Source organism: Chionomys nivalis, chromosome 9, assembly GCF_950005125.1.
Source record: "Chionomys nivalis chromosome 9, mChiNiv1.1, whole genome shotgun sequence".
In the NCBI taxonomy this organism is placed as follows: Eukaryota; Metazoa; Chordata; class Mammalia; order Rodentia; family Cricetidae; genus Chionomys; species Chionomys nivalis.
The window spans coordinates 21,967,394-21,995,312 of NC_080094.1; the positions used below are offsets into that span (position 1 = coordinate 21,967,394).

At 40.9% G+C, this 27,919-nt stretch overlaps 2 protein-coding genes across 8 annotated transcripts in view; both read left to right on the forward strand.

Moving 5' to 3' along the window:
- Positions 1-5,388: 5,388 nt before the first annotated feature.
- The window catches only part of Cpne1 (copine 1), a 41,516-nt gene continuing 18,985 nt past the window's right edge, over positions 5,389-27,919 (forward strand). Inside the window, exons 1-2 of one of the 6 annotated variants that reach the window (XM_057781385.1) lie at positions 5,439-5,510; positions 13,047-13,096. Coding sequence is in view for 1 of the 6 variants with exons in the window: in XM_057781382.1 (XP_057637365.1) it covers positions 5,691-5,699 (9 nt within the window). In the remaining 5 variants the exon portion in view is untranslated. Of the gene's footprint in view, positions 5,511-5,677; positions 5,700-13,021; positions 13,097-18,779; positions 18,802-19,920; positions 20,059-27,919 lie in introns of those variants that run through there. The other 5 variants (XM_057781384.1, XM_057781382.1, XM_057781383.1 and 2 more) reach the window with 5 other exon arrangements.
- Positions 5,457-26,259, forward strand: Rbm12 (RNA binding motif protein 12). Of its 2 annotated transcripts, XM_057781380.1 has the most exons (3): positions 5,457-5,510; positions 13,015-13,096; positions 19,916-26,257. In XM_057781380.1, exon 3 carries the CDS (start codon positions 19,938-19,940, stop codon positions 22,929-22,931), a length of 2,994 nt encoding a protein of 997 aa, XP_057637363.1. In that variant the 5' UTR covers positions 5,457-5,510; positions 13,015-13,096; positions 19,916-19,937; the 3' UTR covers positions 22,932-26,257. The 2 variants fall into 2 exon arrangements, with proteins under 2 accessions (XP_057637363.1, XP_057637364.1); XM_057781381.1 differs by lacking the exon at positions 5,457-5,510 and having other exon boundaries at positions 13,053-13,096; positions 19,916-26,259.

Genomic DNA, 27,919 nt, shown 5'->3' on the forward strand with positions numbered 1-27,919 from the left:
AAGTTGCTTGTTTGCACTTCCTGCTCACTCAGTTAATATTATTTCCTTCCTGGGTCTCCAAGGGAGTTGAAGATTAAATAGTTATAATTTACCAGATGAAGAAATCAAGTTATGACAGAAAGTAAATTAGGTACATCACTTTGGACTCACCAAGATAGGATAGATATAAAATATTTTCTCTGAAAATGTCAAATGCAAATGGACTAGACATTGTTGATGTTTTTATTGCCTATATAATTTTAGACAAAAAAGGGAAATGTAGTGGCATTTCAATAAATAAAGCCTGCTTTAGGATCTGAGAGTAAAATAATCACACTGGTCAGCCTTATAGACCAGGTAATGGTAGAACACATCTTTAATCTCAGTAGTCACACTTGTTGCCATGGAAACTGGACGTTGCATGCCTTTAATCATGGTGGTGCACGCCTTTTATCGCAACTCTAGAGAGGATTATAAAACAGGAGGAAACAGCTCTCAACACACAATCTCATTCTGAGATTCCCGGAGGCAGGATGGCCACTTTGGACTGAGGTGGAGGTAAGAGCCAGTGGCTGGCTACTTTGCTTTTCAGGTTGAACCCCGATTTCTTTCTCTGAGTTTTTATTACTTGTGCTTCATTGCACACACATAAATATACAGATATATATATTTAAAGGCTGGGTTTTGTTTCGTTTTCTTTATTTTTGATGCAGGTCTGGCTTACCTGGAAGTTGCTATGTAGATCAAGCCTCTGCCCCCCTGAGTGGTGTGTTTGGTATAAACATGCACACATACATATGCATATGGAATGTGCAGGTTTATAGGTTTTATTTTTTTTTATTTATTTTTTTAAATTTATTTATTTATACAGTATCCTGCCTGTAGGCCAGAAGAGGGCACCAGATCTCACTACAGATGGTTATGAGTCATTATGTGGTTGCTGGGAATTGAACTCAGGATCTTTGGAAGAGCAGTCAGTGCTCTTAACCGCTGAGCCATCTCTCCAGCCCGGTTTATAGGTTTTATAATGCAGCTGTTATTTCAGTTTGCCAGTATAGGCACATTTTGCCTAACAGTTGATAGGGTTGTGAGAATTTGGACTTGGATTTTTGTTTGTTTATTTGTTTGTTTTGTGTTTTGAGTTTCTCTAAGTAGCTCTGGCTATTCTGAAACTCACTATGTAGACTGGGCAGGCCTCTGCCTCCTAAGTACTGGGATTAAAGGGTGGTGTGCCTACACCACCCAATTTAGGCTCTGATTTTGTTAGTAAATTGATGTTTTGAAAGACCCCGGTGGGACCTTCCCTCAGGTGGAGACCCCCAGACACAGAGACCAGGCCGAGACCACGGGTTGGATGCAAACTGCAAGAGGTTTATTAGGTAGACACAGGTACCTGCGGGCGGCAAAGTCTTTCTGAGGACTTGCGCGCCTGCAGACTGGGAGGAGGACTTTTTATAGGAAAGAGGGCAGCAAAAAGCAATTTACAGAAGCAGAAGCTTGGTTATCGGAATGAGGCGGGGGGCATGAATGGTTTTCTTCTCCCAGCATGGATGTCTAGCAGCAGACATCCTGCTCTTATCTTATAGATATCCTACTTTGCAGTCATCCTGCTTTGTAGATGTCCTATCTTATAGATATCCTGTTTTCCTCTCATGAGAGCAGGCTAGCTGCTGATCCTGAGAATCTTTCAAGCAAACAGGACATTCTCCCGGGGAGCCTGCTAGCTGTGGGTTCTGAGGAGGGGGTCTGTAGGGTCTTTCAGTTTCTCTTTCTGAGTGAAGACCAGATCCAAGACAGAGAGATTTTCTTTTTTTTTTTTCTTTTGGTTTTTTTTTCGAGACAGGGTTTCTCTGTGGTTTTGGAGCCTGTCCTGGAACTAGCTCTTGTAGACCAGGCTGGTCTCGAACTCACAGAGATCCGCCTGCCTCTGCCTCCCGAGTGCTGGGATTAAAGGCGTGCGCCACCACCGCCCGGCCAGAGAGATTTTCATTAGTGTGCAGGATACAGGGCTGAGAATATAGCTCCGCAGAATTTAGCACATGAAACCCAGTTAATTTCATTTTTTAAAAGATTTATTTATTATGTATACAATGTATATATAATACTCTTCGTTTTTTTAAAGATGTATTTATTTATTGTTATGTACACAGTGTTCTGCCTACATACATGCCTCCAGGCCAGAAGAGGGCACCAAATCTCATTACAGATGGTTGTGAGCTGGCATGAGGTTTCTGGGAATGGAACTCAGAACCTCTGGAAGATCAGGAAGTGCCATCTGAGCCATCTTTCCAGCCTTCAGTCCCCAGTTTTTAAAGAAAAGATACAAAGTACAAAGTTGGGTGTGTCAATACAGGCCTTAACCCTAACACTTGGGAGTTTGAGGAAAAGGGATCCGAAATCCAAGGACATCTTGGACTGCATAGTTCCAGGCCAGCCTGAACTCCAGGAGATCCTGTGTCAAAGGAATTCAACATCCCACCCCCAAAAAGAAGAAAAAAAAATACCAGGTACAGTTAGGGAGAAGGGAGGTGAGTATGAGGGTTGATGAGGACTAGGTCCATAGTAATCCGAGAAGAGTTTTTTTTTTCTGTAACCAGATAATATTAAGATTAAGATATATTTTATGAAGCCAGGTGGTGGTGGTGCACGCCTTTAATCCCAGCACTCGGGAGGCAGAGGCAGGCGGATCTCTGTGAGTTCGAGGCCAGCTTGGTCTACAAAGGGAGTTCCAGGACAGGCTCCAAAGCTACAGAGAAACCCTGTCTTGAAAAACCAAAAAAAAAAACAAAAAAACAAAAAAACAAAAAAAACCCAAAAAAACCAAACCAAAAAAAAAAGATATATTTTATGAAGGGTTGGAGAAATGGCTCAGTGGTTAAGAACATTGGCTGCGGAGCTGGAGAGATGGCTCAGTGGTTAAGAGCATTGCCTGCCCTTCCAAAGGTCCTGAGTTCAATTCCCAGCAACCACATGGTGGCTCACAACCATCTGTAATGAGGTCTGGTGCTCTCTTCTGGACTGCAGACAGACAGAATAAATAAATAAATATTAAAAAAAAAAAAAAAGAACATTGGCTGCTCTTTCAGAGTACCCAGGTTTTGTTCCCAGCGCCCACATGGCAGCTCACAACAGTTTGTAACACCAGTTCCAGGGATCTTCACACAGGCATACATTCAGGCAAAAACACCAATCAATGCATATAAAAATAAAAAAAATATTTTTAAAAAAGATGTATTTTATGGATAAATTAAACAAAGATTCCTGAATTGAAATTTCATTCAGTTTTGTTTGTTTTGAAGCAAGGTCTCATGTAGCCCAGGATGGCCTCAGACTTCCTGTGCAACGGATGACAGGCATGAGAAAGAAGTGTTAAGTTTTCACTTGTTTTGTGTGTGCATCTTCCCGCCACAGTACATGTGTGTCAGTCAGATGCCAGCTAAAAGGAATCGGTTCTCCCTCCACACGGTTCCTAGAGATTAAACTCCGGTCGTCAGCCTTCGCAGCAGGGGTCTCGCACCAGTTCTCCTGCCTCCCCTACTAGGTGATGGAGTTACAGGGCAGCGCCACTCCATCTAGTTATGGGTGCCTGTGGCAAACCTAGAGCTTTGTGCATGCTAGTCATGCAGGCTACTGTCTGCTAGATCCCCAGTCCTAGAAAAGAAAATCTTTGTTTGTTTGTTTGTTTGTTTTTTTGAGACAGGGTTTCTCTGTGGCTTTGGAGCCTATCTTGGAACTAGATCTTGTAGACCAGGCTGGCCTTGAACTCAGAGATCCGCCTGCCTCTGCCTCCCGAGTGCTGGGATTAAAGGCGTGTGTCACCACCGTCCGGCCAGAAAAATCTGAATACACAGCCCTGGCACTCCCTTTGTAGATTAGGATGGCACTGAATTTACAGACACCTGCCTGCCTCTGCCTCCGACATGCTGTGATTAAGGGCACGAGCCACCACACCTAGCCATATATATATTCTTGAGACAGGATCTGGGGCAGCCCAGGACTACCTGTATAATCAAATCACTGGGGATTATCTGGGCCACCATAGAAAAAAAAAATTGAGGGGCTGGAGAGATGGCTCAGAGGTTAAGAGCATTGCCTGCTCTTCCAAAGGTCCTGAGTTCAATTCCCAGCAACCACATGGTGGCTCACAACCATCTGTAACGGGATCTGGTGCCCTCTTCTGGCTATCAGGCATACACACAGACAGAATATTGTATACATAATAAATAAATATTTAAAAAAAAATGAAATATTTTTTTTTGTTGTTTTCGTTTTTTGAGAAAGGGTTTTTCTGTGTAATACCCCTGACTGTCCTGGTACTCTTTGTAAATCAGGCTGGCCTTGAATTCATAGTGATCCTGCTTCTGTCTCCTAAGTGCTGTGATTCAGAGTGTGTGTCACCACACTTGGTGGTTGAAATAATTTTTTTTAAAAAGTTTGTTATATTTATTTATTTAATTATATATACAGTGTTGTGTCTGCATGTATTCCTGCAGGCTAAAAGAGGACACCAGATTTCATTGAGGAGGGTTGTGAGCCACCATGTGGTTGCTGGGAATTGAACTCAAGACCTCCGGAAGCGCCAGTGCTCTTAACCACTGAGCCATCTCCAGTCCTTGAAATAATTTTTTTTTTTTGGTTTTTTCGAGACAGGGTTTCTCTGTGGTTTTGGAGCCTGTCCTGGAACTAGCTCTTGTAGACCAGGCTGGTCTCGAACTCACAGAGATCCGCCTGCCTCTGCCTCCCGAGTGCTGGGATTAAAGGCGTGCGCCACCACCGCCCGGCTCCTTGAAATAATTTTTAACTTCTTTTTAGATTTTATTTTTGTTAATGTCTGTGTGAGGAGGCATGTGCACACGAGTGCAGGAGCCCTGGGAGTCAGAGGAAGGCCTCAGATCTTCAGTGCCTGGAGTTATAGGTGGTTGTGAGCTTCCCAATGGGGCTCATCAAACTCAAGTCCTCTGGAAGAGCAATAAGAGCGCTCTTAACAACTGGGCCTTCTCTCCTGCCCGAAGACCTAATATTTTCAATAGTTAAAAAAAAAAAAAATCAAGCTTTTGTCGCAGAGTTCCTAATCAAAGTTACAATATTGGTCCGTTTAATCCAAGACAGTCTGCAATGTAGGCACTGTTCCGCTCCTTTCACAATGCTCAAAGAACTAAGGCAGTCTGCACAAAGCCCTGCAAAGAACCTTAAACACTAGCTTCAGGCCTGGCTAGGGAGCAAACGCCACCACCACCAGATATTAAAAGACCTCCTTTCACCACAACAACCTGCAGCGTCCGAGGTTTCCCCTACCCCCCCCCACCTCAACGCGCCTGCGTCTCCCACCGTGACGTCGCGGCGCCCCGCCCCCTCCTGGAACGCGGAGCCGCCGAGCGGGCGGGCGGCCATTTTGTGAGGAGGCATCGGAGGTGCTTGGCTGCAGTGGGCTCCGGGAAGCCGTTCGGGCTGGGGCTATCGGCCGCAGGGCTGAGGCATTCGCACGGGGGGTAACTCGGGTCTGGGTACTGGTGCCGCGCAAGCTCTCCCCGGTAAGACTCCCGCAGCCCCGGAACGGGCGGGGCTGTGCGGGGCTCGAGCCGCCTCCTTGGTGCCCCGGGGCGGGGCCTTCCCAGGCCTCGGAGCCCGCGGCCGCGAGCGCCCAACACAAAGGGGTCTCTCCGAGGCTGCGGGGGTCCTGGGGTGCCGCTCACACTCTGTGGCTTCCGAGGATGCGAGAGGTGGAGCCGGCGTGCCGAAGTGGGGACGAGGCGGTAGCGGGGACGCCCCGGTGGTCTTGAGAGGGCAATCGGCCCCGCGGCCTGCGACCCGGGCGGGGGGGTGGGGGTTTGCGATGATAACGCCTGCACGCAGGATGGGGAAGGTTTCCTGGGCTTCAAACGGGGCCGAGGTTTTAACTTCCACCTCTGCCCCGAAGAGGCTTCAGTGGCCTACGGCCAGCAAAAGGGAACTACGTTAGGGTCACCTGGGGGGAAGCTCTCCTGGAAGGCCGGGAACCGGTCACCTTCAGGACTTGAAGGTGCAGGGGCTTGCAGCGAAGTGCTTCCTACGTCCAGCGCTGAGGAGGGGCCTCCTAGGGAGTGTAGGGGATTCTGGTGCCGCCCCGTATCTAAGGAGGAGGTGGGGAAGTCATGAGAATTGTAGCAAGCATGGCAGGTCCTTGGTCCCCAAATAGGGAAGGGGCTGTTACCTGCTGCACCTTCCCTGCACCTTTGGGGAGGAGCCACAGGGAGGAGGGAGGGTGGCTGCCTTAGCTGTCTTAAGGTTGGTGGCGCTAGTTTGCAGCCGCGTGAAATAGGTGGGGAAAGGCCTTTTAGGAGCTGCAGGTTAGTGATGGGGGGAGGGATAGAGTAAGGTAGCGGGTTTGGGTGCCCGTTGGTAAGCGAGTGGGCTCGTGTGTTCATTTTATAGTGAAAAGTTTGAAGGACTCCCTTGTGGTCTACTCAGGGTTAATTCAGTGCAAAAGACTCATTCATTCTGGTAGAAAGTGTATGTAGAGAATTCCAGGCCGTGTTGCAGCATTCTGGGTCCTAAAGCCTTCTTGAAGCCTAGAGTCGCAGATGACTGTGTGTGTGTGTGTGCAGTTGGCAGGAATCGTCTTATGGTCTTTAAGATTAAGTTGATGCCAGTCTTCATAACCTGGCGGGAAAAACTAGGATGGCAACTGAAGGGAGAGATTGAGTGGATTTTCTTCAGACTTCTTGGATAAGTGTGAAATGTAATTTTTGGTGAACCTCAGTCTTAAAAAACAAAAATTGTTCGAGACCTTGGTAACCAGCGTATACAGCAAGTGTTAAAGAGCATTTGCAGTTGGAAAAATTCTACGAAGATATTTATTAAAATTAATAGAAATATAAAACTGATGTACTTGTTTTTGAAATTTGTAACTTTTGTCGAGATGGAGACTTTTGGATTTGGTGGAAAGTGGTTGTGTCTGGACATCTAAGGATATTAAAAGTTTGAAGAACTGTTCACATAACTATCTTAATGCAATTTTTGAAGGAAATGTTTGTGTTTAGGTGAGTTCACAAGGCTTAGTGTGTATTGGGTAGTTTATCAAAATGTGTTGCATTTTTATATCACTTTATACTTGATTAAATGTTGGTCACTCTGGGTTGTTATGCATAATTTCAATTTTATGTTCAAATTCGTCAGGTGAATATGTGATGCTTTAGAAACCACTGGTTATTGTTCTAGGCTATTAGCAATACACTCCAGGCTTCTTTTACTCTTTTGTGACATGTTGAATGTTTTGATCGACTGCATATTGAAAATTTTGGACTTCTTGGTACTATTTTTAGGTATAAAACTTCATTTTTATACTTGTGCTTTATACCGTGGGTCAGATACTAGAATCCAGTGCCAGCATTGATATAGTCTTACTCCAGTTTGCAGAAAGCCACGTCACTGTTTGATTTGTGGAAATTTGATTGTTTTTTGTTTGTTCCTCATTGGAGATAGAATCTTGTTAGGTAGCTTAGGCTAACATTGAACTATTAAGCGTCTGGATTCACCGGGATAGTAGTTGGCTGGCAATATTTAGTTTGAGTAAATGATTTCTTCTGAAAATGTTGTTAGTAATTGATTGCACAATATATACTTTTTGATATCTCTCCCTAAAAATGCAGTGTCCAGTTTAAAATCTAACTCATAGCATACTTTTAGTTTTTAATTGTATGGGTGTTTTGCCTACATGTGTGTCTTACGTTTCATGTTCATGCCTGCTGAACTCAGGCTATAAGAGCTTGTCAGATCCCATGGAACTGGAGTTATAGATGGTTGCTGGGAATTGAATGTAGGTCCTCTGGAAAAGCAGCCTGTTTGGTCTCACCAGGCCTAGTCTGCTTATTTATTCTTAATGAATAAAACTCATAAAAATGAATGCTTGCTTAAAGTCTTAGGTTAGAGACTACACAGAAAAAAGAATTTCACTTGTAGTTCTAGCGGTTTCACTACCAACCACCTATGTACCCTTTGGTTTGCTGAATTTTAAGTTTAAAGTCACAGTGAAAGTAGATATAGTTAGTTAGGCTAGAAGCAATATTTTTGTTTTGAAATATAAATGAATTAAAAAGGACACTTTGTTGGTATCAATAACTATTAAAATCTTTTTGGCAGGAGGGGCATCCTATTTCAAATGTCTTGATTTACTGCCTCTGAGTACTATATAGAAAGTTCATGTGAAAATTTAGTATTATACATTTTTATCAGTGTCAGAAAATTATATTAATAAGAATGGTCCCAGGATCTACAGTGTATTTTATTTGGTGATGGGGACAAACTCCAGGGGGGGCTGGAGAGATGGCTCAGAGGTTAAGAGCACTGCCTGCTCTTCCAAAGGTCCTGAGTTCAATTCCCAGCAACCACATGGTGGCTCACAACCATCTGGAATGAGATCTGGTGCCCTCTTCTGGCCTGCAGACATACACACAGACAGAATATTGTATACATAATAAATAAATATTTAAAAAAAAAAAAAAAAAACTCCAGGGGATGAAGTGTGGTTTCATGGCGTCTATGATAACATTGTGCCAGTTATAATAGAAACTTTGTTGTTGGTCTCTGAGGTGAATAATTCAGGGGTTATTGGGATTTTTCTTTCTTTTGGATCTTAAGTATGTAGCTCTGCTTTACCCTGATTCCTGTGAAGAGTGATGCCTGATGCAGAGTGGAAAAGCTGTAGTTTTAGTTTATTATACCTTTATAAACTTTTAGTTTATATCTTAGTAATGGAAAGGTTTGTTGATGGACATTTTACCTTGAAGTTTCAAATAATTGGCGTAGTTGGTAAATAAAGTTTATTTCGTCAAGCCGGGCAGTGATGGCACGTCTTTAGTCCCAGCCCTTGGGAGGCTGAAGCAGGTGGATATCTGTGAGTTCGAGGCCAGCCCGATCTACAAGAGCTAGTTCCAGGACAGGTACTAAAGCTACAGAGAAACCTTTCTCGGAAAAAAAAAAAAAAGGTTTATCTTGTCATAATATGCAAATGCTTATATTTATGTTTGTATATGCTGTATTGAAGCAACATCTGTTAGGAAATGAAGTGAAAAATACACTAAACAAGCTTGTTTTAGGTCTTTTAAACTATGCCAACGAATCATTGGCAAACTGGGGTCAGTTTTCTTTTGGCCCTGTCCCTATACTTTATATGCATATAAAAATGTGTATATTTATAAGAGTCCCTCTTTTAGTCCAGACCAACCTCAAACTCTCAGTCTTTTCCACCTCCTAAGTGCTAACATTGCATATGCACATTGTCTAGCTATGATACCTATTTTTTTAAAAGATTTATTTATTTATTTATTTATTTATTTATTTATTTATTTATTTATTATGTATACAGGGTTCTGCCTGTGTGCATACCTGCACCCCAGAAGAGGGCACCAGATCTCATTATAGATGGTTGTGAGCCACCATGTGGTTGCTGGGAATTGAACTCAGGACCTCTGGAAGAATAGTCAGTGTTCTTAACCGCTGAGCCATCTCTCCAGCCCCCCTTTTTTATCTTTTTTGAGACAGGGTCACACTGTGTGGAACAACTTCTATAGACAAGGCTGGCTTCAAATTCTAGACATCCACCTGGCTCTGTCTTCGAGCTTTGGGATCAAAGGCACATACCACCACATATGGTCTAATACTTTTTTTTGCATAAAATTTTTTTATTCCATGTGCTTCCAAAGTTTACCAGAGCTTCGGGTGAGTAGGAAAAGTTTTTTTTTAGTTTCGGATCTTGTGTTCAATTAGGCACTAGCTGACATTTTAGCACATAGGAATAAGCAGACTCTTAGAAAACAGTGCTACCTCTGTTGTTTGTGGTCTTCAGGCTGGAGAGATAGTTCAGCAGTATATATATATATATATATATTTCCAGAAGACCAGGGTCCAATTCCCAGAACTTAAATGGTAGCCCAGAGCCATATGTACCACCAGTTCCAGAGGATATGGCACCCTCTTCTGACCTCTGCCAGTATTTTGTGCATATGATGTAGGTATGTCTATACACATAAAATAATAGAAATAGTTTTTTGAACTGATAAAAATAACTGGTCTTTACAAAGTGAGTTGAAACAAAAGTGCCGCAGTTTTCAGTTTCCATTTGCCTTACTTGTGAAGGACAAGCTGTGATAAAAAAGGTTCTGTAATTTGTTACTTAGTCCTGATGTGTGGGCGGTATGGCACACACCTTTCATCCCAGCACTCAGGAGGCAGAGGCAGGCGGAGCTCTGTGCTTTTGAAGGCAGCCTGGTCTATAAAGTGAGTTCCAGGACTAAAAAAAAAAAAAAAAACCAAAAACCCCGATGTGTATAATTCTCCTTGGTATAGGGATGTTTCCGATAGTGTGGAACTTGGATACCACAAATTAAACTACACATTTGTTGAGATCATTTCTTGATGTAATAAGAATTTTCCTTATTCTTGGAACCTTGTAGATATAGGGCGTTCCCTTTGGGCGTAACTGGCTGACCTAAGTTTGTCCTTCTCATGGGATGTCTTGTGTCTGAAAGGGAAAAAAAAAACCCAGAAACCTCAGTTCCCTACTATGTGGAAGATATGCCCCAGGCCCATACCTTGTACTTTGTTCCTATCCCCCCCCCTTTTTTTTTGAGACGGGATTTTCATTATATCGTACTGGACTTGAATTTCCTATGCAGTCTATGCTGGCTTTGAACTCAGGATCCTAGCACTCTGTGAGCAGAGACAGGTGGATCTCTGAGGCCATCCTGGTCTACAGAGCGAGTTCCAGGACATGCTCCACAGCTACACAGAGAAACCCTGTTTCCAAATCTACCCCCCCAAAAAAATTTTTTTTAATTTGTTTTATTTTTGGTGATAAAAATTACTACTATGGCTTACTTGTTCTCAAATAATTTAGCAGTATCATTCAGATATGAGAGAGTGGGTAGGGTTTTCTTATTCTCTGAAGTTAAAGATGACTCTTTGAAACTGTGGTTCAGTGTATAAATCTGGAAGCATGAGGATCCTAGAGTTCATGTAAAGAGAAAAGAGGTAGTGACATCTGTCACTGCAGTGCTCCTATGGGGAGATGGGTGGTAGAGACAGTCCTGGGAAGTTCATGGACCAGCTAGCCTGAAGTATTGCAGCTGAAAAAAAAAAGCCATTTTTCAAGGTGGAAGGCAAGTACTGAAACCCAAGATCTTCTGACACCCCCCAAACAGGATTTCTCTGTGTAGCCCTGGCTGTCCTGGAACTAACTCACTCTGTAGACCAGGCTGGCCTCGAACCGGGAGATCCACTTGCCTCTGCCTCCCAAGTGCTGGGATTAAAGGCGTGCACTGCCACCACCCAGCAGATTTTTTTTTAAGTACTATTTTAAAAAATGGTGCACATGCTTTATAATTCCAGCATGGGCTACAGGGTGAGACCTTTCCCCAAAACAAACTTTCAGTGGGTCTTGGTGGCACATACCTGTAATCTAGCACTTGAGTGGAGACAGGAGGATCAGCTACTTACTGAGTTTGAGACTAGGTTGAAGTAACTGAGACTTGTTCCCAAAACAAAAAGAACAGTTAGTGTATTTGAGCCAGAAGGATCACCAGCCTGATTTTAAAAAGTAAAATAAAATAATAGGGCTGATAAGATGACTCAACTTATATCCAAGCCTGATAATCTGAGTTCCAGCCCTGGGACCCACATGGTAGAAGGTGAGAACCAATTTTCAGAGTTGTGTAATTTTCACATGCAATTTGTGGCATGCACACATGTGCGCACACACATTACATGCATACTTACATACAGTAAATTGAGAAATTTGAAATAAAACTTTGAACTGAGGATAGAGCTCAGGGTAGAGGGCTTGCCTAAAATATATTAGGTTTTATTCAGTCAAGGACTGCTTTCACCCTCTCCCCTCCAAAAAAGATTAATTAAAATATATTTTTAAATGTTCTTTTAAATATAATTAGGGGGCTGAAGAGAGGGCTCAGCACTGGCTCCTCTTCTAGAGGATCTGGGTTTGATTTCCAGCACCCGAATAGTGGCTTACAGCTGTGTGTAGCACCAGTCTCGGAACCTGAAGCCCTCTTCTGGCCTCTAGGTGCCAGGCGTGCACATGGTGCACATACATAAATACATACGTACAGCCATAAACATAAAAACATTGAATTAAAAAAATACAGTCAATTGGTTGTATGTATTGCTTGTGAATTGTTAGTAGCTTCACTAGTTTGGAAGAAATTATTCTGAAAGATAAGTACCCTTCTACTCTGTCTGTGCTTTGGAAAATATTATTGTATTACTATGTACTATGACATTTACTGGAGAAATATTTTTGAGATGGAGTTGCTGTTGGCTTAAGTTGCACTTAGAACTCAGTATGTAGTCTCAGACTTAGTAGTGTTTTAGTCCTGCCTCCTGATGCTGAGGTTACAGATATGCTTTAGACAATTTTTTAAACAAGGTTTTTTGGAATTACGTTGAAAGAAATCTCATGTGTTGAATATAGTGGAATCAGTGCTCAGAGACAGAACTTGTATTTCAGTTGTATTGTGATCTGTGATATTTTGATGCAAAGGTAATACATTTGAAAGAGTAATTGCAATGGTTTCTGTGAGTATCCCCGACCTGATGACAGTTTGTCCAGGAATTGTTCTATGTAAATTTGTGCTCTTTCATTAGACGTTTGATGAAAACTTAGGAAAATAAGTTGAGGTTGAATATATTAATAGACTTATGGAATTTTCTGAATTATAATCATTAAGTGATTAAAAAGCAGTTACCATTCGAAGCGCTGAGCTTTAGTACTATTTTTATATTTATTTTTTTGGCTATATGGCATATTCTTTATATAAATACCTGATGGCATAGTCTTGATAGAATGGTTCTCAGACTTGAAAGCAGTATCACGTTAAAAATGTGTGGGTCTTTGGTATCTCTTTTCTTAAAAAAAACTATACATTCTTATGCAGTACTCCGCTGGTTTCATACTTACTCTCTTTCATAGTGTACAGTTCAGTGTGGCCTGTGCGTGTTTTGTTTCCTGCATTGATTTTTGCCTTCATTTATTCTCTATTGCAGTCTAAAAGTTGGTTTTAATTGGTTGCCCACAGGATTGACTTGGCCTCTACTTCTTAAGAAAATACATCTCTTGTTTTACAAGGTAAGAGATTTTGAATAGGCTTATTTTTATACAAAATAAAATGGGATATCTTATCAAGAAATGAGAAAGAAGATGTAGTAACCTGTGTGCTTGTATGTATATGTGTATGTGTGTTTACTTAGAAGCATATCTGGGAGAGAGGGTGGAATGAGTATTTGTTTCCTCTGAGAGTCTGTTTTATTTACATGGATGCATTTCTTATTACTAGACAGTAAGCTTCGTGCCCTCTTCCGTAGCATTATAGATGGATGGTAAATACAGTGCTTCTTGGTATGGTTATTAATATTCCCTAGAAATACAGGTATAGATGTTAGGTGATAGTTTACAGAGTGACTTTTAAACCTTAGCAATTGAATTTATCTTTTTGTTGAAGGGAACAAGCTAGACTCAAGTTCAGGTTAAGGTTTCCTATCATGCAGATACTTAGTAGCAGAGTAGCAGGTGCCCCTTCATGCTTTTCAAAATCTAACAATGTTTCTAGTCAGATAGCTTTAGGAGCAAGTCTTGTACTCTGCTTGGTTTGATTCTCCAGCCCTTTTCCAGCTGGCAATTTTAGGCAGGTTATTAATAATTGAAATTTTTTTGTGGATGCATTGTACCGAAGACTTAATTAATCTCTTAATATGGCTTAAAAATGTACTGTGTTGGCCGGGCGGTGGTGGCGCACGCCTTTAATCCCAGCACTTGGGAGGCAGAGGCAGGCGGATCTCTGTGAGTTCGAGACCAGCCTGGTCTACAAGAGCTAGTTCCAGGACAGGCTCCAAAACCACAGATAAACCCTGACTCGAAAAACCAAAAAAAGCCGGGCGGTGGTGGCGCATGCCTTTAATCCCAGCACTCGGGAGGCAGAGGCAGGCGGATCTCTGTGAGTTCGAGACCAGCCTGGTCTATAAGAGTTAGTTCCAGGACAGGCTCCAAAACCACAGAGAAACCCTGTCTCGAAAAACCAAAAAAAAAAAAAAAAAAAAAATTTACTGTGAATGTCATTTAGGCTTGTGTTTAATCTGTGTTCTTGGGACCATTTAAAGTTCTCATCTTATTCTTTAATTGCAAACTAAAGTATCTGTTTCTCAGGTTTTGAATACCTGACTTCTGTATGATGTTTTTCTCATAGAAAGTGGTAGAACATTTTATTTTGAAATAAATTTTATTTTGAGTTCCATCACAATTTGCACTTAAATGTTTCATACTCAGTAAGAAATATAAACTTGACTCAGTTATTTGGAAATGGTCTGATAAACTTTCATATTACCTACTAAATAGATAATCGAGAAAGTCTATTGGTGATACTTATTTCTTTTTTAGTTGTGTGTGTGTGTGCTTGCGTGTGCTGGTGCTTGCAGTGACACATATGGGGAAGTCATAGGACAACTTGCCGGAGTCAGAAGTCTCTTTCTACCATGTAGATCCCAGGGATCAAACTCAGGTTTTTCCTACCTGAGCCATCTTACCAGCCCTCTTGCTAACTCTTGAAGTCCATACCTGAAAAGCTTTACTCATCGCACCCGTTTTCAGTGCTTTATGATGGACTCACAGAATATTTTCTCTCTGCTAGTCCATCATTCTTGATTAAATTTGAAGATTGCTTTTTATCTTTGTATAATTTTGTGAGAACTAGGGGAATAAGTCAGTTTGGTGAAGTATTTGCTTAGCAAGCACAACTTGGCTAAATTCCCAGTATCACTTAAACTGGGTATTAGGTAGCACATCCCAGCACTGAGGAGATGAAGGTAGGAGGATCCAGAAGTTCAGGGTCATCTGTTTATACAGCCAGTGTAAGAGACCCTATCTCAAAAAAGGAAGTCATACTTGCGTAGTCAAAGAGGTGAGAGGCTAGACAAACCAGTAAGAATGTTAACAGGCAGAATTTGTCATCATTTCATTGTGTTGGTTCTGCTTGTGTCCTAAGATGCAAAGGTCAGTGACTCTTAACTGTCTACAAATAGATTGTGATTCTAAATATCCTGTTTGATTATGTTTGTTTGAGTTTTGAAATTTCTTCAGATAATAGTAAACAGTGAGGTGGATTTTTGTGGTTTTGGTTGTTCAAAAAATTTTAAAATAGAACATATAACCAGGAATGATGGTATACCTTTTGATCCCAGCGCCTAGGAGGTAGAGGCAGAGGCAGGTGGATCTCTGAGATGGAGGACAGCCTGGTCTCCTTATGGAGTTCCAGGTTTTCTAAGGCTACTTAGTAAGACCATGTCTCAAAGTAAACAGAGAAGAAGTGAGTGAGTGTGTGTGTGTGTGTGTGTGTGTGTGTGTGTGTAGAAACAAATAGGAAAAAATAACCTATCAAAACCAAAGAATATATTTCTATTTTGTATAGTAATTATAATATTGTGATTCAATTAGATTTTATTACATTAAATTAGGGTTTGTACATTGAAGAATTCCTTCCATAGGTTTACATAAGCCTTAGAACTTACAGCAGGCAACCTTGTCCTTTCTAATGTTCTTACATGATAAGTAATTAAACCAGGTCTCATACAATTAAAATTTGCCTGAGGTCTCAGAACCAGTTTAATAGGATTATATTTAAAACATGATTGATCACATTAGTTTCAAATTATCATTTTTCTAATCCCCAAATTTTGATTCCCATTCTTTTACTGAAGTAGAAAACATTAAAACTTAGATGCAGCCAGGCGGTAGTGGCGCATGCCTTTAATCCCAACATTCTAGAGGCAGAGACAGGCGACTCTGTGAGTTTGAAGCCAGCCTGGTCTACAGAGTGAGTTCCAGGAGAGCTCCCAAAGCTACACAGAGAAACCCTGTCTTGAAAAAACAAAACAACTAAAAAAACAAAAATATTGAAATGCTAATGCTACCAGGTACCACAATGGCAACAGGAACAATCAGTCAATAAATGTTGAATGGAAAGAGGGCCTGCTTTTGGTCCTAGGCCCCACCGCTAGCTTACATCCGAAATAATCACACAGAAACTGTATTCATTTAAACACTGCCTGGCCCATTAGTTTTAGCCTCTTATTGGCTAACTCACATCTTGATTCAACCCATTTCTAATAATCTGTATAACACCATGAGGTTGTTGCTTACCGGGAAAAATTCTAACCAGCGTCAGTCTCAGGCAAGAGCTTCATGGCGTCTCATTGTCTGTTCTTCCCAGCATTCACTTCTGTCTACTTGCCTATCTAAGGGCTGCCCTATCAAAAGGTCAAGGCAGTTTCTTTATTCAACCAATGAAAGCAACACATAGACAGAAGAACCTCCTACACCAAATACATATTTGAAAGTCTTTTTTTTTTTTTAGTTTTTCGAAACAGGGTTTCTCTGTGGTTTTGGAGCCTATCCTGGAACTAGCTCTTGTAGACCAGGCTGGTCTCGAACTCACAGAGATCCGCCTGCCTCTGCCTCCCGAGTGCTGGGATTAAAGGCATGCGCCACCGTCGCCCGGCTGAAAGTCTTGATACCAGATTAAGACTTGGGTGAATTGGGAGGCAGAGGCAGGCGGATCTCCGTGAGTTCGAGATCAGCCTGGTCTACAAGAGCTAGTTCCAGGACAGGCTCCAAAACCACAGAGAAACCCTGTCTCGAAAAACCAAAAAAAAAAAAAAAAAAAAAAAAAAACTTGGGTGAAACTTTCAAAAATTATTTAAAGGGTTGGAGAGATGGCTCAGTGGTTAAGAGCATTGCCTGCTCTTCTAAAGGTTCTGAGTTCAATTCCCAGCAGCCACATGGTGACTCACAACCATCTGTAATGAGGTCTGGGGCCCTCTTCTGGCCTGCAGACATACACACAGACAGAATATTGTATACATAATAAATATATAAATAAATATTAAAAAAAAGAATTTAACATTTAAAAAAAATAAAAAATTATTTAAATAAAAATCTTTTAAAAAGATTTAAATTATGTATGTCTTTGGCTTTGTACACATGAGTGCAGGTACTTGTGCAAGCCAGATGAATGAGAGCCCCTGTGGCTGACGTTAAAAAGCAGCTGTATTCCTCCTTGGAACTGAACTCTGGTTCCTTAGAAGAGCAGTTTGAGCTGCTCAGCTATCTTTCTACCCCTATTTTAAAATTTTATTTTTATTTCATGTGTATGAATGGTTGCCTACATGTATGTGTATGCACCTGGCAAGGACAGAAGGAGTTGAAACCCCTGAACTATGTGTTTGTGAGCTACTATACTACATAGATGCTGGGAATTAAACATGGGTTCTTTATAGGAACACATGATCTTAATCACTGAACCATCTCTCCAGTCCCCTTATTATTATTTTGAAGCAGTTTCATGTAGCTCAGGCTGACCTTAAATTGGCTGTGTATCCAAGTAGTCAGGTATGACTTTAGACTGATCCTCTTGTGACTAACTCTCCCATGCTAGGATTGCAGGTATATGCCTCCATACTCAGTACGCAGTTAATGAGGTGATGGGACTGAACCAAAATCCTCATGGATGCCAAGCAAGCACTCTACCAACTAAGCTACATTTCCAGCCCATATTGTTGCTACACTTTTTTTTTTTTTTGGCTATGATATCTCACTATTTAGCTCTGACTGTCCTGGAACTCACTGTAGACCAAGCTGATATAGATATCTGCTTGCCTCTGACTTCTGGATGCTGGGATTAAAAGTGTAGGCCACCATAGCCAAATTTGTCTGCCTCAGCCTCCCAAGTGCTGCCCTCTTACTATTATTAAAGAATTACTTTATGTATGTGAATATTTTGTTATGTATATATGTGTACCGCATGTTCCTGGTGCTCATGGAGGACAGAGACAAGCATCAGATGTCCTGGAACCAAGTTAGAGGTGGTTGTGAGCTACTGTGAGGGTCCTGGGCTTCAGTTTCTCAACAAGAGCAGTGAACACTCTTAACTGCTGATCCATTTCTCCAGCTGAACCTCATTATTATTTTTTTTATTAATTTATTTATTTATTAAAGATTTCTGTCTCTTCCCCGCCACAGCCTCCCATATCCCTCCCCCCCATCATTATTATTATTATTATTTTACAATTATTTACTTGTGTGTGTGTCTAAAAGTTGATTCTCTCCCTTAATTCATCTATTCATCTCCTGGGGGATGATGATGAAGAACTCAAGTCTTCAATATTGGTAGCAAGCTGAACCATCTCACCGAGACCCTTCCCTATCCTCCTCTTATTTATTTTTTTGAGTCAAGTTTTGCTAGGAGATCAGTGAGCAACAAGAGATTCAACAGGAGTTGTTAAGTTGGGTCAGAGGCCCTAGTTGTGAATTGTATATTAATATGTAATCTATGATACTGCTCTGGGATTCAAGATCCTCCTGCCTCAACCTCTCAAGTACTGGGATAATTTGCATTCACCACCATTCTGAGCTTTTGGGGAATTGGGGATGGATCCCAGAACTTTATGAGTGCTAGGCAAACATTCTACTAACTGATCTATTTTGTTTGTTTCTTTGAAACTGATTCTCACTATGAAGCCCTCACTGGCCTGAAACTCTTATGTAGAGCAGAATTGCTTCAATCCCACAGAAAACTACCTCTCAAGTGCTGGAATTAAAAGCAGATCCATCTGTCTGGCCCTAGGTGTTTGTTTGTTTTTAAAGATTTAAAGTTTTTTTTGTTTTTCGAGACAGGGTTTCTTAGTAGCTATGGAGCCAGTCCTGGAACTCACTCTGTAGACTCAAATTAGCTTCAAACTCACAGAGGTCCTCCTGCTTCTGCCTTCCGAGTGCTAGGATTAAAGGTGTGTGCCACCACTGCCTGGTTAAAGTTGTTGTTCAATGCAAAATTTGGTAGAATCACTCACTGGACCTGAGATTTGGTTAAATAGCCATGGTGAATAATGGTGTGATAGGTTCCACTTTAGGGTAATAAGTACAGGTTAACTCAGATTTTGGCTATTATATTTAGTATTTCTTTGGATTCTTAATATGTATTAACTCTGCTTATAGTAAATTCAAATAGTGTTTGTGCACGCATGCACACATGTGCGTGTACACATGTGCACATAAATAAGCCTGTGTGTACAGGTAATTGCTGAAAGATGATGTCAGGTATTCCATTGTTCTTTGCCTTATTCTTTTGATAGATAGATATCTCTTACTATACCTGGAACTAGACTGACAGTTGGGGATTCTAGGCAGTTTCAAATGTATACAGCCACACTTTGTGGATTCCGGGCTAGAACTCATGTTCTTAGAATTGTACATACAGAAAGTGCTCTCTTACCTACTGAATAATCTCTGCAACCCCAGATAGTTCTTTGTTTTAATAAAACTATAAAACAAATTCAGTGTTTTACTACGAAATATGGAATCTGTTATCATTTGTGATTTCTGGTGCTAAGGATTGAACTCAAGTCCTTGTGAATGCTTTTCACATTTGAGATATGTCTTTCATTTGCGATATGAACCTACTTTATTGTTAGGTATTTGTAATCCAGGAACATTCCAGTTTTCTGTTTCTTTTGGGTTTTGAGATTGAGTCTTATAAAGAATCACTCTTATAACTATGAAATTGTAATGTTTTAAAGGAAGAGGCTAAATCAGTTTTAAGTATTAATTTTTGATGCATCCTTTGTATGATTTCCCCCCTGTAGATTTTTATGCATTTCTTCTAAATCTCACTGAAAGTTTAGTGCTCTGAATAATGTTTATGGTGACTTTATTCTATAGTTTTTCTTGAATCTTTTGAGTCTTGAACTGAACCTCTTTATTGCATCTTTCAATGATTTAAAGACATTGTGATAGCTTGAGGGAATGTTTGTGGGATAATATGGTAGCTGGTCATTCTTGCAACTAAAAACTTGGTATAATAAAAAGGAGTCTGACATGGCCGTTGCCTTTTCTCATCTGCAGGTGTGTGTGGTTTCAGCGCAGCATGGCTGTGGTCATCCGCTTGCAAGGTCTCCCAATTGTGGCGGGGACCATGGACATTCGCCACTTCTTCTCTGGATTGACCATCCCTGATGGGGGCGTGCATATTGTAGGGGGTGAACTGGGTGAGGCTTTCATCGTTTTTGCCACTGATGAAGATGCAAGGCTTGGTATGATGCGCACAGGTGGTACAATTAAAGGGTCAAAAGTAACACTGTTATTGAGTAGTAAAACAGAAATGCAGAATATGATTGAACTGAGTCGTAGGCGTTTTGAAACTGCCAACTTAGATATACCACCAGCAAATGCTAGTAGATCAGGACCACCACCTAGCTCAGGGATGAGCAGCAGGGTAAACTTGCCAGCAACAGCACCCAACTTTAATAATCCTTCGCCAAGTGTAGTTACTGCTACCACTTCTGTTCATGAGAGCAGCAAAAACATACAGACATTTTCCACAGCCAGCGTAGGAACTGCTCCTCCAAGTATGGGGACTTCGTTTGGGAGTCCAACATTCAGCTCAACCATTCCGAGTACAGCTTCTCCAATGAACACGGTCCCACCACCACCAATTCCTCCAATCCCAGCGATGCCATCTTTGCCACCGCTGCCATCCATTCCCCCAATACCAGTTCCTCCTCCAGTACCAACATTGCCTCCTGTGCCTCCTGTGCCTCCCATTCCCCCAGTCCCTTCGGTGCCACCTATTAACCCATTGCCACCCATGTCAGGCATGCCACCCTTGAATCCACCACCTGTGGCACCTCTACCTGCTGGAATGAATGGCTCTGGAGCACCTATGAGTCTGAACAATAATCTGAACCCTGTGTTTCTGGGTCCATTAAATCCTGTTAACCCTATCCAGATGAACTCTCAAAGCAACGTGAAGTCACTTCCCATCAACCCTGATGATTTGTATGTGAGTGTGCATGGAATGCCCTTTTCTGCAATGGAAAATGATGTCAGAGAGTTTTTCCACGGGCTTCGAGTTGATGCAGTACATTTGTTAAAAGATCACGTAGGTCGAAATAATGGGAATGGATTGGTTAAGTTTCTCTCACCTCAAGATACATTTGAAGCTTTGAAACGGAACAGAATGCTGATGATTCAACGCTATGTGGAAGTCAGTCCTGCCACAGAGAGACAGTGGGTAGCTGCTGGAGGTCATATCACTTTTAAACAAAGTATGGGGTCTTCTGGACAAGCCCATCCCCCTCCACAGACACTTCCAAGGTCAAAATCGCCCAGTGGGCAGAAAAGGTCACGGTCAAGATCACCACATGAGGCTGGTTTTTGTGTTTACTTAAAAGGGCTACCATTTGAAGCTGAAAACAAACATGTCATTGATTTTTTTAAGAAGTTGGATATTGTGGAAGATAGTATTTATATAGCTTATGGACCCAATGGGAAAGCAACTGGTGAAGGCTTTGTAGAATTCAGGAATGATGCTGACTATAAGGCTGCACTGTGCCGTCATAAACAATACATGGGCAATCGCTTTATCCAAGTTCATCCAATTACTAAGAAAGGTATGCTAGAAAAGATAGATATGATTCGAAAACGACTTCAGAACTTCAGCTATGACCAGAGGGAAATAGTGTTAAATCCAGAGGGGGATGTCAGTTCTGCCAAAGTCTGTGCCCATATAACAAACATTCCATTCAGCATTACCAAGATGGACGTTCTTCAGTTCCTAGAAGGAATCCCAGTGGATGAGAATGCTGTACATGTTCTTGTTGATAATAATGGGCAAGGTCTAGGGCAAGCACTGGTTCAATTTAAAACTGAAGATGATGCTCGTAAATCTGAACACTTACACCGTAAAAAGCTGAATGGGAGAGAAGCTTTTGTTCATATAGTTACCCTAGAAGATATGCGAGAGATTGAGAAAAATCCCCCAGCCCAAGGAAAAAAGGGCTTAAAGATTCCTGTTCCAGGTAATCCTGCAGTACCAGTGATGCCTAGTACAGGGATGCCTGCTGCTGGAATTCCCACTGCTGGAATACCCGGTGCTGGGATACCTGGTGCCGGAATGCCAGGTGCTGGAATGCCTAATACGGGTATGCCCACTGCTGGAATGCCTGGTGCTGGGATGCCCAGCGCTGGAATACCCGGTGCCGGAATACCTGGTGCTGGGATACCTGGTGCCGGAATACCTGGTCCCGCAATGCCCGGTCCAGCAATACCCGGACCAGCAATACCCGGTCCCGCAATGCCTGGTCCTGCAATGCCTGGTCCCGCAATACCCGGTCCCGCAATGCCTGGTGCCGCAATACCTGGTCCTGCTATGCCCGGTGCTGGCATTCCCACTGCAGGAGGAGAAGAGCATGTCTTCTTGACTGTAGGATCGAAGGAGGCCAATAATGGGCCGCCATTTAACTTCCCTGGTAATTTTGGTGGGCCGAATGCCTTTGGACCACCACTTCCCCCTCCAGGATTAGGAGGTGCCTTTGGTGATGTTAGGCCTGTTATGCCTTCAGTTGGAAACAGTGGTTTGCCTGGCCTAGGACTGGAAGTTCCAGGTTTTGGAGGTGCACCAAATAATTTAAGTGGCCCGTCAGGATTTGGGGGGATCCCTCAGAATTTTGGAAATGGCCCTGGTAGTTTAAGTGCTCCTCCTGGTTTTGGAAATGGACCCCCTGGTCTTGGAAACGTTCCTGGGCATTTGAGCGGGCCTCCAGCATTTGGGCCTGGGCCTGGGCCTGGCCCAATACATATTGGGGGTCCCCCTGGCTTTGCAGCTAGCTCTGGAAAACCAGGACCTACAATAATTAAGGTGCAGAACATGCCCTTTACTGTATCTATTGATGAAATTTTAGATTTCTTTTATGGTTATCAGGTAATCCCAGGTTCAGTATGTTTAAAATACAATGAAAAAGGTATGCCTACAGGTGAAGCCATGGTGGCCTTTGAATCGCGGGATGAAGCCACTGCTGCCGTCATTGACTTAAATGATAGGCCTATAGGTTCGAGAAAGGTAAAGCTTGTTTTAGGGTAGCCGTTCACATCAGTTCTTTAGGGTATATCTTCATGTTGCTGTGATTAATGCATCCAGATTGTTTTCCTAGTATTTCCAGGTTAGAACCTGTGGATTGTTTCTATTGCAGATAGATTGGTTTCTATAACACAGAGCATTGGTTGGCTGTTTACAACCCACAGAATAAACATTGCAGTTTGTTACAGTAAAGCTATCTGGAGGGAACACCAAAAATAATTTGGGCATACCAGTAGAAACCATTTCTAAAACTTGTTGATCATATAAAGCTTATCAAGGAATCTAGATTGGCTTCTTTTATACCACATGGGATGAAGAAGATAGAAACAAGAGTAGAGCTCATGGAGGGTGCTCTTGCCAGTTGCTAACAACTAGAAGTTGGCTACTTTTGCAATTTGATTTCAAGTTGGACATATTTGCTTTGTTATAGGGTCAAAGCTTTGTCTACAACCTACATTTTCTTTTAAAATTGAATAAAGTCTCTGTGTCTGGATTCGTTGTATGTACTTTATTGCTTCTTGAGGGTTCTTGCTGTATGATAGTCCTGCTTCAGATGTTGCCGCTGTTTGCCTAATTGACTCACTTGTAACGAGTACAACTACTTCGTTGGTTTTTAATTAATTTCTAATATAAAAACTCCACACTTGGTTTGTGCTATATAACCCTGAACTTTGATTTCTAATGTCACACTTATGATTGTGTGGAATGACTTTTACCATAAAAATAAACTATGGAGTCCTCTACTGGCCTTTTTTGGTTTGACCGCTAAGTTTTATTAGTTTAGTAAGTTTAAAATTGTTTATATTGTTTGGATGGTAAGGGAAACCAGAAACCACTTTAGTAATCAGTGTTTAGGTGTTTGATTTGAAGTCCTTATTGTGATGGACTAATTTAGCAAATTGCTTTTGTCCCAATTTTAGGTGACATTTGGAACAAAGGGGTCCATAGGAAAGAGCAGTCTATCTTGGAATTTAAAACTGAAGTTGAAGTTGGTAGTTTGTTAGCATTATTAGTGTTGTAGAATGTAAGATCCCTAAGGTGGACTGTAGGTTGGTGTGTGCTTAATTCTGTCAACTTGGAGGCTTTTGGTGTAGTTGTTCGATCACGAGCCTGTTCACAAATATTCTTATGCAGAATACATCTATCAGAGGAGAGAACTGAGATGACTCCTTGCGTTTTCATTCTCTTTCCTTTTGGCAGTCAGGGCACCAAAGTAGGGGATCATATAGACTTTGGTTGGCTAAATGTCCTTTTCATAAAAGTATTTGGTTCATCACATCTTGTTTATTGACACTTAAGGCTCTTTAAGGGTTTTTCTTTATTTAAAATGCTTGAAAACTTTTATACTAACATAATATACAGAATTGAAGATGAATGAATAATCATGGAAAATAAATCTTTCACAGACCTTGCTTTGGTTTGAAATACATCAACATTATTTACAAGTCTGCATTTGCTTTTAAAAAGAGACATTTCTTGTATATACATATATGTATATGTACACACACATATACATATACCACACACAAACATGTATGTATGTTTATATGTAGTGCCTTTGTGGTGTTCTAGGGTAGCGGAACACTGAAATACAGTTTCGTCGTTAACTCTCGAGTTATGAGTGGCAACAGTCCCTTGTGTGATAAAGTGTGGAAAACCTATTCACTGCTGTAGTCTTGGAGGGCAATAGTATGGAGTTTTTGTTTAGGGAACGGATTATGCAGACTTTGAAAAGAAGTGGCTGCATTGTGAATCACTTAGTAACTCACAGATATAATTTATTCGACAGATAGATAACTGTCTCAAAAAGCAATATGTTTATATGTGATGTTTTTTGTTAAGTAATCATTTCTCGTTCCAAAGACAGAATGTGAACACTTCAGAACCACTTGGGGCATCTTATTTCAACTCCTGGTTATTTTCCATTGGAAAGCTGACTTTCTTTTAGAAAAATTGGTTGTTGGAAGGTGACAATCTTTTACTCTTTCTCACAATTTATTTTGGTTGTATATTCCTACACATTTATTAAATATTTCATACACTCAATTGCACCTATTGTTATTTCTACATCTTAGATAAATGCTAAAAAGAAAAACTTGGATCTCACTGTTCATTAAATAAATTAAAATAGTGTTGGTGTAGAAATCAGAGAGAACTGTGTTCTGCATTCGCTTGGGTCACAACAGTGCTTGTTGTGAAATGTAATTAAATGCTCTGCCCTCTGGAACTTCAGTTTTTGTATCTATCTGTGAGATTATTAACAGACCTAATTGCTAAGTATATTGTTTTATCTTGTTCTGGGCATTGAAGTTTCAGTTTTTTGTTTTAATAACCATGAAAATGTGTTTTATGAAACTATTTATACCTCTCGACAGACGAATTTTCTCCAGAACTAGGTTTGGTATAGACTTGAATTTACATAATCTTTTCGTTTGTATGGCATGAAGGCTTTGTAAAGCTCTGCTCAAAGAGTGTTTGTAAACACTACCCAGGTATTCTCAATTTCACGTGTAAATTCTATTGTCTGTTTCGGTGTCTTTGATATTAATGGACGAGAATATTTTTCATTAGGTATGTTTTTTTCCTGAGTTCTATTGGTGTTTGTTTTTTTTTTCCTTTTGCTTTTAAAGGATTAGCAAAACCTACAAATGTATTTTATAAATAAGCAAATTTGTAAATTTTCTTGAACTTCAGTGACAGATTTAGATCATAAACATAATTTGGAGGTTTTTTTTTGTGATTATACTAGTTTGGATGTACAGTTATTAGTGGCTGTTTAGGGTTTTGTTATAATCTAACAGTGTTAAGTGAAATATAGTTCCTGCATTAGGAAATGTCAAACTTACTGATAGTAATACTCAGTGTAGCTAAGATCAGTCTTGACCTGTTTGATGATAGGAGTTTGTGTATATATATATATATAGAAGTAAGCAAGCTTACCCAATTTGGGTGAAAATGGTCACCTTGCACAAAAAAAAGGAAACACAAAAGCTTACTCAATCTCCATTTTGATGGATCTGTGATTGTACAAGTGTGTGAAAATAAAATGCACTCAGTTTGAAAGCACTGGAAAAATGAGTTAAGAATGTGTAAAAAGTCCATTTTGGGAAGAGATTCTGGTGGTGATCACTTTGAGTACTTTTCCCACTCACAATTGCCATGTGTAAATTTTTTCCTTCAGCTGTTTTATTGGCAGTTCTATAGTCCAATTTAGAAACCAGTGCAGCCGAGAGGCTGTCAGTGTGACACACCATGCCAGCACCTACTACTGTGGCATCGTTTAGCAGTTTTTCACTTATAAAGAAGAAGTCTTGGATACTGTTCAATAAACTTGTCACAAAATAAAGGCTGATGCTTTTAATGCTTTAACTGCACAAAGTATGTCTTTGAGCTGTAATACCGCTTTTTGGACTTTTGTGTTTAACAAATGACATATTTGTGCCTTTGGAAATGTGGATTTGGTTATTTTAGAGGTAAAAATTGTTGTGTGTTCTTGTCTAATGCTGAAGTGTGGGAAGAAGAGGATGCCTTGGGATGGCAGGGAGGAAACTTGATTCTAGGTCAAATCTGTGGTATCAGAATTTCATTTTATTGTGTGTGCTTTGCTAGCTAATGGCTTTGTTATGTGGATTTGGAAAACTTGAGGACCAGATACTCCTCACCAGGAGTCTCCAAGGGGTCTGTGAACTCTCATTTTTAAATAATGGTTGCAATGGAAAAGTAAAAGAAATTCTCGGAGTAGATTCTTTATTTCACCTGCTTAAAGCTTTGCTTTTGTATTTCTTTGTGATGGGTTTAAGGCGGGGAAGAAAAGAGAGCCAAGTCACTTGCTGCTTCGTGACATCGCTGTTTTGGGTTTTCATCCCTTTCATATTTGTTCAACTTATGAGAATTAGGAAAGGAAGTTGTCATAGATGGCTGGTTTATTTTTTAAAATGATGGGTTAGAGTTGCAAAAGTTAGTGGGCTGTTCCCTGCAACCAAAGTTCTTGGGAAATGCTTGTAATTTTTATCTTTATTACATAAGATTTTAGCTTGTATTTGAATTTTCTGTTGTTTAAGAAAGTCTGAGCAGACAACCTACCACTGAGCTACAATGTCCCGCTTTTTAGATGAGTTTAGACTAATACATAACCCCAGGTAGCAACTGACTATTTATTACAGAGCTAGGGTATTATTATACTGCCTAGGCTAACTTAGGTGGGTTAAAGCACTCTTCGACATCAGCTTTTGGAGTAACTGAGCCACAGACATAGGCCACCTTGTCTGAATCTTAAAAACTGATCAATGTTGAGTAAGCATTTGAAAGATGATTAAGTGGGATTAACCCCCACATATACAGTGTAGCTTTACCATCCGAAAGGGGTGGGCTCAAGAGAGGTCACTTCTGTAATTCATTGTTTTCTGCTATCTAACATTTTACACAAGAAAGCAAATAAGTTATGTATATGTATGCCCAGCATTACTCTACCCAAAATAGATTTTAGAAAATATAGGATCTAAATTTAGATACTTTTTGGGGTGGGGGGCAAAGTTTCTCTGACTGTCCTGAAACTGTTTTGTAGACCAGACTGGCCTCAAACTCAGAGATTACTCCCTGCCTCTGCCTCCCGAGTACTGGCATGGCATTAAAGGGTGTGCTACCACTCCTGGCTAAAGATTTTATTTTTTTTAGTATAAACTCTGAAAGCTCATGAAGGCTTACTGTAAGATAGTTTGAAGAGTACTGTGGTAGTACCTTTGCAGTAGGCACAGTTCAGTGAAGATCCTTATGTTCAGCAACATAAGCAAGTTAATCTATTAAATGGTAATTATTAATGTGTTCTTCTGGACTTACTTGTGGTGTTTTGAGCTACGTTGTATGTCTGAAAGTCTCAAAAGCATCATTAAGTATGGCTTTTCTGGATCAGCATAAGTCACAAACAATCAAGACAACATACTACTAAATATCAGGTCTGCTACTGAAGAGTCCAGGAGAAATGATCCTGATGT

Coding starts and splice junctions, on each gene's coding strand:
- Rbm12 (XM_057781380.1), top strand. CDS start 19,938: ATGGCTGTGGTCATCCGCTTGCAAGGTCTCCCAATTGTGGCGGGGACC.